Genomic DNA, 14,239 nt, shown 5'->3' on the forward strand with positions numbered 1-14,239 from the left:
CTAATAACACTGTCTGGTCATCCATCCATACCGTACATCACAGTCTGCACGGTTGCTAGTAACACTGTCTGGCCATCCATCCATACTTACTGTACATCACAGTCTGCCAGTCTGCACGGTTGCTAGTAACAATGTCTGGTCATCCATCCATACCGTACATCACAGTCTGCACGGTTGCTAGTAACAATGTCTGGTCATTCATCCATACCGTACATCACAGTCTGCACGGTTGCTAGTAACACTGTCTGGCCATCCATCCATACTTACTGTACATCACAGTCTGCACGGTTGCTAGTAACACTGTCTGGTCATCCATCCATACCGTACATCACAGTCTGCACGGTTGCTAGTAACACTGTCTGGTCATCCATCCATACCGTACATCACAGTCTGCACGGTTACTAGTAACACTGTCTGGTCATCCATCCATACCGTACATCACAGTCTGCACGGTTGCTAGTAACAATGTCTGGTCATTCATCCATACCGTGCATCACAGTCTGCACGGTTACTAGTAACACTGTCTGGTCATCCATCCATACCGTGCATCACAGTCTGCACGGTTGCTAGTAACACTGTCTGGCCATCCATCCATACTTACTGTACATCACAGTCTGCACGGTTGCTAGTAACAATGTCTGGTCATTCATCCATACCGTACATCACAGTCTGCACGGTTGCTAGTAACACTGTCTGGCCATCCATCCATACTTACTGTACATCACAGTCTGCACGGTTGCTAGTAACAATGTCTGGTCATCCATCCATACCGTACATCACAGTCTGCACGGTTGCTAGTAACACTGTCTGGCCATCCATCCATACCGTACATCACAGTCTGCACGGTTGCTAGTAACAATGTCTGGTCATCCATCCATACCGTACATCACAGTCTGCACGGTTGCTAGTAACACTGTCTGGCCATCCATCCATACCGTACATCACAGTCTGCACGGTTGCTAGTAACACTGTCTGGCCATCCATCCATACTTACTGTACGTCACAGTCTGCACGGTTGCTAGTAACAATGTCTGGTCATCCATCCATACCGTACATCACAGTCTGCACGGTTGCTAGTAACACTGTCTGACCATCCTTCCATACTTACTGTACATCACAGTCTGCCAGTCTGCACGGTTGCTAGTAACAATGTCTGGTCATCCATCCATACTTACTGTACATCACAGTCTGCACGGTTGCTAGTAACACTGTCTGGCCATCCATCCATACTTACTGTACATCACAGTCTGCACGGTTGCTAGTAACACTGTCTGGCCATCCATCCATACTTACTGTACATCACAGTCTGCCAGTCTGCACGGTTGCTAGTAACAATGTCTGGTCATCCATCCATACTTACTGTACATCACAGTCTGCCAGTCTGCACGGTTACTAGTAACACTGTCTGGTCATTCATCCATACTTACTGTACATCACAGTCTGCACGGTTGCTAGTAACACTGTCTGGCCATCCATCCATACTTACTGTACATCACAGTCTGCACGGTTGCTAGTAACAATGTCTGGTCATCCATCCATACCGTACATCACAGTCTGCACGGTTGCTAGTAACACTGTCTGGCCATCCATCCATACTTACTGTACATCACAGTCTGCCAGTCTGCACGGTTGCTAGTAACAATGTCTGGTCATCCATCCATACTTACTGTACATCACAGTCTGCCAGTCTGCACGGTTGCTAGTAACAATGTCTGGTCATCCATTCTTTACATCACAGCCTGCACAGTTGTTAGGAAACATTGCCAGGCCATCTATCCATACTTTGCATCACAGCCTTCACGGTTGGTAGGTTACACTTTCGTCACACACTTTTTGATGGTAATTTCGTAACGCAAATTTTAAGGTGACTTCCAGCAATAAGACATATTTATATCAATATCACAAACTCACAAAAGCTGGCTTGTTTATGCACCGTAAACAATGTTGTACGCATACAGACGCATGGTTAAGAGTGATTAATATAATCTGAGGATGATTTTGTAGAGCGAAACATGTCATTCTGTTACTAATAGGTTGTTTCCTAGTTTTGATATATTGTTCTCAATGTTATATTTCGTGTTTCGACAGACTGTAAAAACTTAGAAGTTATATATGTTTTATAAGGGCAGAAGTGACAAGGTTATCAACTCCTACTGATCAGGGTCAATACTACTACTACTACTACTACTACTACTACTACTACTACTACTAGATCAACAAAGGAGTCTTCAAACATTAAATGCAAACTGTAAGCCATATAGTTGAGAGTAAACTGATGTCTCTTGCTGTCAAAGGGACCGTAGTCTGTTTATTGGCTCTCTTTAGAATATCTTCTGTTCCAAAACGCGGACTCTGCTCTTTACTGTACGCACACTGCGCCAAGCCCTCTTGCTTCTCAAAGCTTCAGTTTGGTTTTTGATGTCGCCCAGCTCTTTTACTGTCGTTCTGGAGCATTCATATCCTCTAATGAAACGGTGGAGTAATCTCCGGGTTTGGTATTCGCCGCCTCTCTGCTGGTTTAAATTACTTCCGTATTACCTTTATGTAATCCGCCAGCCTGCCTTGTTTATATAGAGCAGTGCTCTGTCTCAATACAGTATGTACAATAAGTGGGAAATATGAAGATGACATTGTGTCTTTCTGCCGCTGATCTTAGAGTACCGGTATTACAAAAATCGTCATTAAACAAGAGTTAGGAAACAGACTATATATGTGATGTTATAGGCTTAGGAAAGGTCATTCATAGTAAGAGGTGTATCCAATAAGTCCGTTCACATTAGTGATAATTAGTGTTGAGAAATATATGTATATATTGTAATAATAATGTTATTGGTTTTGCTTCCCAGTAACTATCTTTTCAGTTTTCAGAGACGCCGAGGTGCCGGAATTTAGTCCCGCAGGAGTTCTTTTACGTGGCAGTAAATCTACCGACACGAGTCCGACGTATTTGAGCATCATCAAATACCACCGGACTGAGCCAGGATAGAACCTGCCACGTTGGGGTCAGAAAGCCTGCGTCTCAACCGTCTGAGCCACTCAGCTCGGCATGCATATTTTGACAAAAATATGTCTTACGGCTGGGGGCCATCCGAAAATTTGTGTAATGTGACGCGACAAAGTTACAAAGTTACACCCCAGCGTTGGTGGGTTAGGGCCTGACACATCCCTAAGACGAAACTCTGGTTTATAAAGCAAACGCTTGAAAAGCCTTAGAGCTACTATAGTTATTTAACTGAAATACTGAGTTTCACCAATATACGTGCCTCCGTTTCTCGTGATGATGTTGAGTAGAGCCCTTCGATATGGCAACCTTGTTGCCATAAGAGCAATACTGTTTACTTACCGCGGAATGATCTACTGTAGTCTACTGAAGCTATCATTGGCGCAGCACAGGCCAATGAACATCAAAGTAGAGTAACGTTTAGATAAGCACAATCATATATTTCTTGTCGAACCAAGCAGCGGTGTTCTTTGAAGCAGTCAACAAAGTCCTTCTTCCTCTTCCCCTCCCGTTCACAAGTGTTGGCTATGTCACAGTGTTCTAGGGCATTTCTAGTGCTGAATTCCTAGTTCACTGCATGTGCGCGATGTCGCAGAAATGAAAAGCATATTCAGCGAGTGATAAATTTAAAATAATATCATGGGAAGAATAGGGAGTCAAAGGCATGTTCAAGAGCTCAGAGAATTAGAGTAGGCGAAGCGTTATCAAATACGGTATAGACAATAGACGACACTTCCGGATTTAGCTTTGTTAAAATGGGAGACAATTCGCAAGTGACGCTCCTAGAAAATTCAAATATCAATGTAAATTCATATACGGAAATGGATAAATAAATTACGTCTAGAAAGAGTTATTAAGATATTAACTTCAAAGTTGCTAACGAAATTCTGGATAAATGAACGAAGAATTATTTAACAGGTTATTATTTAAAGAGCCAACGGCCGTAGCCGTGTTGAAACACCGGATCCCGTGAGATCTCCGAAGTTAAGCAACATTGGGCGTGGTCAGGAGTTGGATGGGTTGCCACGCGCTGTTGGTGGGGGTAAGGGAATGGAGAAGCGGGAAGGAACTGCCACCCTACCGCACGTAAACTCCGGCTCAGGAATACCTCTGCGGAGGTTCGGACCTGCCTTCGGGCAGAATAACCCTTACCTTACTTATTTAAAGACTGAAATTAGACATATAATCAAGATGTGAAACCCACTGCTGTGAAAGGGCTTAATCGTTCATGTATGCATTACTTTCTTTTGCTTTAGCATTCTTGCCTGAAAGTTTACGGTTAGATTTGTCTATTCCCTCATTTAAAAACATTGTACCATCACATTAAGACACTTGTCAATAAACAGATCGGCACATTCCTCTCTTTTTCCCTTGGAAGGACCAACCCTTTTGGAAGGGACGGTAGCATTTGATGTTTTATTTTTTGTAAGATTCTGTGTTGGTACAGATCACGGCTTTAATCTGAGAAGAGGGATAAAATAAAGAAAAGCATGAAAATTATGTTTTGGGGAATATTTACGTACAATTACAGTAAGAATTTAACATACCCTTCGCTGTATTGTCGCTGACCTGAAAATGATCTGAACAGATCGGATAATTCTTATTCAAACGTATCGTTCTTCTTTCACATATACCTTATCGAAGTCACTTCTCTGACATTTCGAAACCCACAGTTCACACCTACAACAACACATCGGTATTGAAGGTTAACTGCTGCACTATACAATAAAATAAGCTTATTATATTTTAAGCCAGTTAAAATATGGGGCTCGCAGGTCAGAAGTTTAGGAAGTACTATAAACATCTCTTTGTCACTGGAAGAATACAAAAGCAATTGAATATTTACTTACATTTTCTTGTCACGAGGGAAACGGAAGAAAGACCCCAAATCGTTCTGCACTTCATAGTTATTGCTGCCAAACACAGCACATATTTTTCCACTCATATTGAGAGGAGATATGAAGGAATGACACACGCTACTATTTACTTATATTAACTTACTGAAAACGCATAAATAACACCAAAAACTTCACAAACAAATACTCGTGCTGTTATGACAGAATCTGTAACTCTAGGCCACTCCGCTAGATTGAGTTCTAATCGCTGTCGCTCGATATATCGCAGACTGTCGTGTATTATCTCTACTGTATTTCGCGTTATCTGATCCTGTAATAATTAAGAGAGAGAGAGAGAGAGAGGCCCCGCAGGGCGATAAAGAACTGGAATCACAGACAAGGATATTTGCGGATGATGTATAGAGTAGTAAATGAGTTGCAGGATTGTAAGCGACTGCAGGGCGACTTAAACAATGTTATGAGATAGACAGCAGACAATGATATGAATGTAAATGGGATGAAAAGTCAAGTTGTAAGTTTCTCCAAGAGAACTATTGTGTTGATGGGGTAATAATAATTTCGTGTGGCTATTTCTAGCCGAGTGCAGCCCTTGTAAGGCATACCCTTCGATGAGGGAGGGTGGCATCTGCCATATGTAGGTAACTGCGTGTTGATGTGGTGGAGGATAGTGTAATGTGTGGTGTGTGAGTTGCAGGGATGTTGGGGACAGCACAAACACCCATCCCCCGGGCCATTGGAATTAACCAATGAAGGTTAAAATCCCCGACCCGGCCGGGAATCGAACCCAATACCCTCTGAACCGAAGGCCAGTACGCTGAACATTCAGCCAACGAGTCGGACGTTGATGGGGTGATAGTACCTCATGGGAAACACTGTGAGTACACGGGGGTCAATATAAGGAATTATCTTCATTGGAGTAATCATTTAAACGAGGTACTTTAGAAAAGTCACACATCCCTTCACATGGTTATGAGAGTATTTAGGGGATGTAAAGGATGTAAAGAAGATGGAGTATAAGTCTCTGGTAAGACATCCACTAAAAATATTGTTCAAGTGTACACGCATGCACAGAAATTGTGTCCCGATATAAACAATCAACAATGCCCCACTCCAGTACTGAAAAGGATGGGAGGGAGACAAGGGGTAATGTTGAAATCCTTTCCAGTACCGAAAAGGAGGGGAAAGGAGTGGACGGGGTAGTGTTGAAGGCACAGTGTGTGTATTGCTATACAGCCACCACTGTGCCCATTTCAATCACAACAGTCTTGTAGCGGGCTGTCTACCTGCAGCAATGCGTTAAGCGAGGAAGTGGGGAGACTCCATGCTTTGTTTATATCGGGACACCATTTTTGTGCATGCGTGTACGGGATCCCCCTCACCAGGATTACTTGATGCGAGAACTAAAAGAAAAAGCAGCACGATTTGTTCTGGGAATTTCCACAAAGAAGTAGTGAAAATTTTGCAAATTTCGTGCTGGGAATACTTGGGAGTAAGGAGATGAGATGCTGGACTATGTGGTATGTTTCAAACTGTCAGTGGTCGGTTGGCGTGAAATGACGCAAGTAGAAGAATGCAACTTTATCTTCAAGTTGGATTTCAAGAGGACAAATTGGAGCGAATATTAATTTATAAAAGAGGAGTAAAGGATTGGAATAAATTATCAAGGGAAATCTTCGGTAAATTTCCACGTCCTTTGAAAATGTTCAAGAAAAAGCTAGGTAAACAATTGATAGGATGAAAGCCCTAAATGCAGGTCAATGATTAATTAACTGATTAATTTATTGATTGTGTAGTATTCTTTTGTCCTTCCACCCTGCCATTTGTCACCGTACAAGCCACCTTCCGACATATAGCGAAATATGTCCCCCATCAACCGCGTTATATCAGGCTTTCACTGTATTACACACTTTAGGGTTCAGGACAAGAGAGTGAAAAACCAACCGGTGAATTTTTATGACTTAAACAGAGCTGAATGGTAAAATACGAACTCATCACAGCAAACTCAAACAGACTTTCTTAATGGTTTAATTTACTCTTATTTCTCAACTTCGTGCAAATCACACTTTCAGTGCGTCAGGGTGTGTGGGGGGGGGGGGGGGAAGGGAATGTCTTCAGAGTCAAAGTAAAAGACAACAAAGTGACGCAACAGCTGGTGTGAGGAAGAAAGGCTGTAAACAGCGGCACTTCTCTCCACAAATAACGTCTATTAGACACCAAGTTGACGCACTCACCGCCAAAGAGCAAGTAATGATTCTCCCAGGATGGGAAAGAAGAAACAGCCCAGCCCAACCCAACCCAACCACGCCGTATCGTGCTTCTGAATAAAACACGAGCGAACAGGCAACCTGTGTAGATAACAGGCAGTTTCTCTTTAAGAACATAAAAGTAACATCTCATTCCTACAACAGCAGTGAGACAAGCAGAACAACACTCTCCTCTCTAGTATTGAATTCAGTTCACTGAGAGGAACTACCTGTCAAACACTGTTCCGTGAAATGTAGGACAGACGTTTAAATAAACTGTCGATGCCGGAAGTAAAACACTCGCGGGTTGATGGAATATACAATTTCAACACGAGATTTATGCTCTATATTGGGTCCTCAGAAGCCTCCGCGGCTCAGGCGGCAGCGCGCCGGCCTCTCACCGCTGGGTTGCGTGGTTCAGTTACCGATCACTCCATGTGAGATTTGTGCTGGACAAAGCGGAAGGGGGGGGGGCAGGTTTTTCTCCGGGTACTCCGGTTTTCCCCGTCATCTTTCATTCCATCAATATCCTCCAATATCATTTCATTTCATTTCATTGCCCCAGAGTGCGACATGCTTCGGCAGCCGGCACAATTCCTACCCTCGCCGCTAGATTGGGGCTTCACTCATTCCACTCCTGACCCGCTCGAATGACTGGAAACACGCTGTGGATTTTCATTTTCATTGGGTCCTCAGCTTGAAGGTTGGTTGGATCCTCAAGAGACTCACCATCAGCTGGCATACCCAGCCTAGGCGCCAATGATGATGTGCACTACCGAAATAAGAAGTCATTTTCCCTTGCTTTCCTTACCAAGCCAGAAAGTCCTATTGCATATATCAGCCAAGCCCAATAGTCACAATTAAACTTGTAAAATAGTAGTAAATAAAGGTTACTGACCTCTTCGTATGGTTATGGGAATATTTAGGAGTTGTAGTAAGGATGTAAAGTAGTTTTTAAAAACACAATTTGCTTTACGTCGCTCCGACACGCGGCAACAAACGGATAAGAAAGGGCTAGGAGAGGGAAGGAAGCGACCGTGGCCCTAATTAAGGTACAGCCCCAACACCTCCTCGGTATAAAAATGGGACTCTGCGGAACATGATTTCAGGGCTGCGGACAGTAAGATCCCAATCAGAGTATGGTTCTAGTGAATGAGAATAGATAGCATAGCAGAAAAAAGAAGTACATAACATTTGTAAGCCCGTTTTTTGTTGAGTTAGCCTGAATGATGTGATAGCAATAGTGGCAGACTCCTAGACGGAGTTGGCCAAGATGCTGAATGTATTTATTTTTCTTATGGTGACGATGGGATAGGAAAGGCCTGGGAATTGGAAGGAAGCGACCGTGGCCTTAATTAAGGTACAGCCCCAGCATTTACCTGGTGTGAAAATGGGAAACCACGGAAAACCATCTTCAGGTCTGCCGACAGGATTCGGACCCACTATCTCCCGGATGCAAGCTCACAGCCGCGCGCCCCTAACCGCAACTGAATGTATTATCATCAGCATTGTCAGATTCACGCTTAAACATTAATGCTAAGAAAACCAAGGTATTAGTTCTGAGTAAACATACTGAACGAATTCACAACAACATCAAGCTTACTGACATGATACCTAGTTGAACAAGTCACCAGTTTCCCCTATCCAGGAAATCTGATCACCAATTATAACAGGTGCAAGAAAGAGATCAAAAGGCGAATAGCGCTTGCCAAACAGACGTTTTGTAATAAGAGAAATCTTCTGAGCGGGGCAAATTTAGAATTGCAATTAGGAAGAAATTTGTAATGACTTTTGTATGGAGTATGCTATTGTATGGATGTGAACCCTGGACAATCAGATTTCAAAATAGGAAACGACTGGAAGCGTTTGAGTTTGAGATGCGAGTCTGGAGATGAATGCTACGGATGAAATGGATTGAAAAGAGAGCTAACAAAAGCGTTCTGCATTGAATTCAAGGGAAGAGAGAACTGATGCTAACGATACAGAGAAGAAGAGCTAAATTCACTGGCCACATCTTGCGACATAATACCTTTCTTACCAATCTGCTGGAAGGGAAAATCACACGGGGTTGAAAGGCCGAGGAATACCGATGAACAAAACATCCTTCAGGAGTTGGTACAGAGTCTTGATTATGGTTCCTATTATGCAATGAAACGAGGCGCTGAGGCCAGAGAACAAGGGATTGCCTTTGGATACTGGTGATAAGCCTGAATGAAATGATTTGAAATGTTTTTACCCACATGACGTCACCCTTCGTATTCGCAACGCCTCATGTGTTTTAAACAGTAAACCCTTCTTATTACAGTTTGTTTTAGGTCCCACCGACTCAAACAGGTTTGGTAGTGACGATAGTACAGGGCAGGGATAGGCCACGAAATGAAGCGACCGTCGCCTTAAATCAGATACAGTCCTAACATTCGTCTGGGGTGAAATGGGAAACCACGCGAAACCATCTTAAGTCTGCCGATAAGGGGTTTCGAACCTACTATCTCCCGAATCCAAGTTCACAGCTACGTGACCCAATCCGCGCAACCAACTCGCGCGTTATGCAAAGTCCTCTCAGCATTCTAAAGAAACGTCAAAAATGACATGAAAGTCACCTGTATGGTGTCCCTTCAGAAGACCTGCATGTCGAAAATAGAGATAGTACGATTATAACTACGTATTAACGGGAGTGCGTATTCTTAACAGAGAAAGTAAAAATGCATTTCTTCCTTGATTCTTAGGATTTCCCCAGAAACATCACGACGGGGTGTCCACGATTTCCTTCTCTTTCCATTTCCTTTAATTTTATGCGCATGAGCTTGCATTCGGGAGATAGTGGGATCGAACCCTACTGTCGACAGCCCAGAAAATGGTTTCCCGTGGTTTCCCACCTTAATTAAGGCCACGGCAAATTCTTTCCCTCTCCTAACCCCTTCCTATCCAATCGTCGCTATAAGAGCTCTCTGTTTCGGTGAGACGTAAAGCCAATTGTAAATACTTATTCTCTCTTCTCTTTTTCTGCTAGGGGCTTTACGTCGCACCGACACAGATAGGTCTTATGGCGACGATGGGATAGGAAAGGCCTAGGAGTTGGAAGGAAGCGGCCGTGGCCTTAATTAAGGTACAGCCCCAGCATTTGCCTGGTGTGAAAATGGGAAACCACGGAAAACCATTTTCAGGGCTGCCGATAGTGGGATTCGAACCTACTATCTCCCGGATGCAAGCTCACAGCCGCGCGCCTCTACGCGCACGGCCAACTCGCCCGGTGTAAATACTTATGACACGCAACCAAGGAAGATAAAAATAACTACAAAATCAGCCCGCAATCTACCGACGCTACCAAAATGCATAAAATCAGCCCACGACCTATCAACACTACCAAGTAGCATAAAATTATCAACCGTAGCAGGGTGATCATCAATGTCTGGGGGACCGGATATGGCATTTGAAGAAGATATTAAGCCGCGATCTACAGTAATACTTCGAAATATTGTCAATTTTTCCGTGATCGTCTCTATTTTTACTCCTTTAGGAGTTGAATTTTCAGAGAATAAAAAAAACCCAGGTTTGTTAGCTGTTATGAATTGAAAGGATCTTCTAAGTGAATTTCACTTTTGTAAAAATTACGGATATAGAACCAGATTTTGGGTGGTTAGGCCGTGTGCGTTTGCAGAGTTTCGCCAAGACGTGACATTTGGACTAATCAGTTGGATTTAATATTCAGTGTGACGGTGGTTTCTGAGATATCGCAATGAGTGAGCGAGTGGTATTTCGCATATATACACACACACTACAGACTGCCTGCGAAAGGATTCGATTTTGCACTCTTGAGATAGGAATTGAGCACGTAACCAACTGCTGTGAAAGTTCGGTCTATTTACTAAAATAGGTACTGTCAAACCAATGCTACTTTTACTTCGAAGGAACAATATGAGTACGGTACCCTAAATAATAACTGAGGACCTATTTTTGCAAAACTCAACAACTACTAAAGTTCAATTAGCTGGTCTGATGTGAGGATGTTAATAAACTTATGAAATATTTCGATTCATCCTTCGAGGAGACAAAATTGTTCTATTCTGCACTTATAATAGAGTTATACATGAGGTCGTGTAGTTTAATAAGAGAGGAATCGATTGGACTAATCAGAATTTAGCTAAACTGAACTCTACCACTGTAAATGAGCTTCAAATGTTACAAGTTTTTGCAAAACTCCACATCTACGGGAATGAAAATGTATGAAAACTCATCATCTATGTATTATTTCGCATTTTATTTATATTTACGAGGTAGTTTTTGATTTATACTTTTGGCAACCATATAAGTTTTCGGTAATATTGAGAGACAACTCAGTAAAGTGGAAACTATATCATTTCCGCCTCAATATCACAAAATACTGAATCAGCACGGGCGATGTCTTGTTCTTCGGAAGGACTGGGAAGTGTACGACTTGAAATCAGCAAGTAAACCGATTTTGAAACATAGGTTATCCTTCAAGATGACAGAAGTGCCGGTTTTAACGTACGTGAAATAAAAAAAAATCGAGTTCATTGTATAGTTCGAACAAATTACTTTGGTGATCCTATTGTTGTTGAGGTGTTGAAAAGTGATACAGCCAATTTCAGAAGTATGGACAAGACATCGCCTATCAAATTATCAAATTACGCCAATGTTAAGAAACTTACGAAATATTTCGATTCATCCTTCGAGGAGACAGTGTTGCAACGTTGCTCAGAGAGAAGTGAGGACAATAATGATGTTCAGTATCCAAACGAGCCAGTATACTAACTTTTCAATGTGTAGTTCTACATAATATGTGAAATATTACCTTTGAAAATAATTTTGTAAACATTTTTTCCTGTAGATGTTGAGTTTTGCAGAAAATCCACAATTTTCAATCCTATTTTTCTGCTGCTGTTAAAAATTATTTTGAAAAGTGCATTACAGTTATAACTTTGCTATTAATGCTCTATTATAAGTGAATTTTCAGTGTAATATAGATTTTCTCTTTTGAAAGATAATAAAATGTGCTTCCTAAAAGTTTTACTTTTTGTAGCTGTTGAGCTTTACAAAAATGGTCCTCAATTGCTCTCGCCTCGCGAAGAAAGGAAAATAACATGGGTGTATTACTACACTATAGGCGAGCATAATCATTAAATACTATGACTTTGGAAGGATAATAGCTTACCTTCAATCAGCTGGTCTACCATGGCGTAGATGTGGGTGTTAGCTTCGTCCGTCATAACCCACCCTCCAGTGGTGATCTCGAGACGACCTTCAGCCAACAGCTCGCGGACCACTCGTCTCTTGGTCGGGTGGGCACTGCAAGCAGACCACAAGTATAGCGTTAAAATCGAGCTAGCTCTGAGAAAATTAATATTCAAAAATTCTAAATCAGCGTAAACATGTTCACGTCTGGCCCATTTGATCCTAGACACGCCAATTTCACAGGTATAAGAATTTATGTAGAAAAAATTAAGACAAGTATAAAAAATGCTCCATAAGTTCTAATAACAGAAACTGGTCGAGTAAGGAAGGTAAAGATATTCAGATATTTGGGAGAAGCAATTCAAGAAAATGGTTTGGAAAAATCAGCTGTATAAGAAAAGATACACAAGGTGGAAAGAGCATACCGTATAACTAGGAATATCTACAACAAAAAGTGTTTATCTAAAATCCTCAAAATACAACACTACAACACAGTAGTCAAACCGGAATGCCTATACGCGAGTGAATGTCTAGTACTGAATTAAAGTTGAATAAATTAGAAGTACTGGAAATAAACATTATACGGAAAATACTCGGCCTGCTAAGAGCTACAGAACACTGGAAATTAAGAAGTAATGATGGAATATATCGGAATATAGAAAACATAACAGAAACAATGTGGAAGAGGCGATTGATATTTTTTGGGCATTTATACAGAATGGATGACAACGGGTTAACCAAACAGAAATTCAGATATCTTCGGAACGAGAAGTCAACAACAACCTGGATTCATGAAGTCAAGAAAGATTTGGAAAGAAACGATACAGGAGAAGACGCAGCAACAGGGAAAGAGATTTTTTTTAGAAAGAAAGGTTTAAAAATGGAAGGATTCCAAGGTCGGGAGGGAAAGAAAACAGGACCAAAATGGTCCGAGGAAGGAAAAAGGAAACATAATGAACAGATGAAGGAATATTGGAGGAAGAAGAAGGAACAACAAAGAATGAAACATTGATATTGTCACGTGGTCCCTGGAGAACCCTAATGGAGAAAGAATTAATAATAATAATAATAATAATAATAATAATAATAATAATGACATCGTAATTAAAAATTCCGATACATGGAAAGACCTCTATACTCAGACAGACAACCTATGGTAACTCAGTTTGGCAAAATCTCTCAGGTAAACAATTTCAAATACTTAGGGAAAATCATTCAACCATCCGGAGTAAATCGTGAAGGAAACAGAGAGATAATTTCTAAATTACAAAAAGCCTATAGAATCACATGGAACAGGTACAAAATGCTTTAACACTGGTTTTTTTTTTTTTTTTTTTTTTTTTTTTTGCTAGTTGCTTTACGTCGCATCGACACAGATAGGTCTTATGGCGACGACGGGACAGGATAGGGCTAGGAGTGGGAAGGAAGCGGCCGTGGCCTTAATTAAGGTACAGCCCCAGCATTTGCCTGGCGTGAAAATGGGAAACCACGGAAAACCATCTTCAGGGCTACCGACAGTGGGGTTCGATCCTACTATCTCCCGAATACTGGACACTGGTCGCACTTAAGCGACTGTAGCTATCGAGCTCGGTCTTTAACACTGTAAGTAAGCCTGAAGCATTATACGCTTCAGAAACTTGGATCATTGGAGGCAGACCAGTAATTAAAAAAACAAGAAAGGATAATCCTTAGGACAATATTTGGCTCAGTATGCATAGGAGGAGTGTGGCATTGACTGAATGGTCAGCGTTGAGGCCTTCGGTTCAGAGGGTCATGGGTTCGATTCCCGACCGGGTCGGGGATTTGAATAATATTGGATTAATTTTTCTGACTCGGAGACTGGGTGTTTGTGTATGTTCCAACACTTTCCTCTTCATATTCAGACAACACACTACACTACCAACCACCACAGAAACACGCAATAGTAATTACATCCTTCCATATAC

General features: G+C 41.8%; 1 protein-coding gene across 1 annotated transcript in view; it reads right to left on the minus strand.

Annotated features, from left to right (window-relative positions):
- Window positions 1-14,239, minus strand: part of alpha-Man-IIb (alpha-Mannosidase class II b) — a 421,315-nt gene that overhangs the window by 53,724 nt on the left and 353,352 nt on the right. The window contains exon 2 of the mRNA XM_067149358.2: window positions 12,274-12,407. Within this exon, the coding sequence (XP_067005459.2) occupies window positions 12,274-12,407 (134 nt within the window). The remainder of the gene's footprint in view (window positions 1-12,273; window positions 12,408-14,239) is intronic.

Source organism: Anabrus simplex, chromosome 6 (assembly GCF_040414725.1).
Source record: "Anabrus simplex isolate iqAnaSimp1 chromosome 6, ASM4041472v1, whole genome shotgun sequence".
In the NCBI taxonomy this organism is placed as follows: domain Eukaryota; kingdom Metazoa; phylum Arthropoda; class Insecta; order Orthoptera; family Tettigoniidae; genus Anabrus; species Anabrus simplex.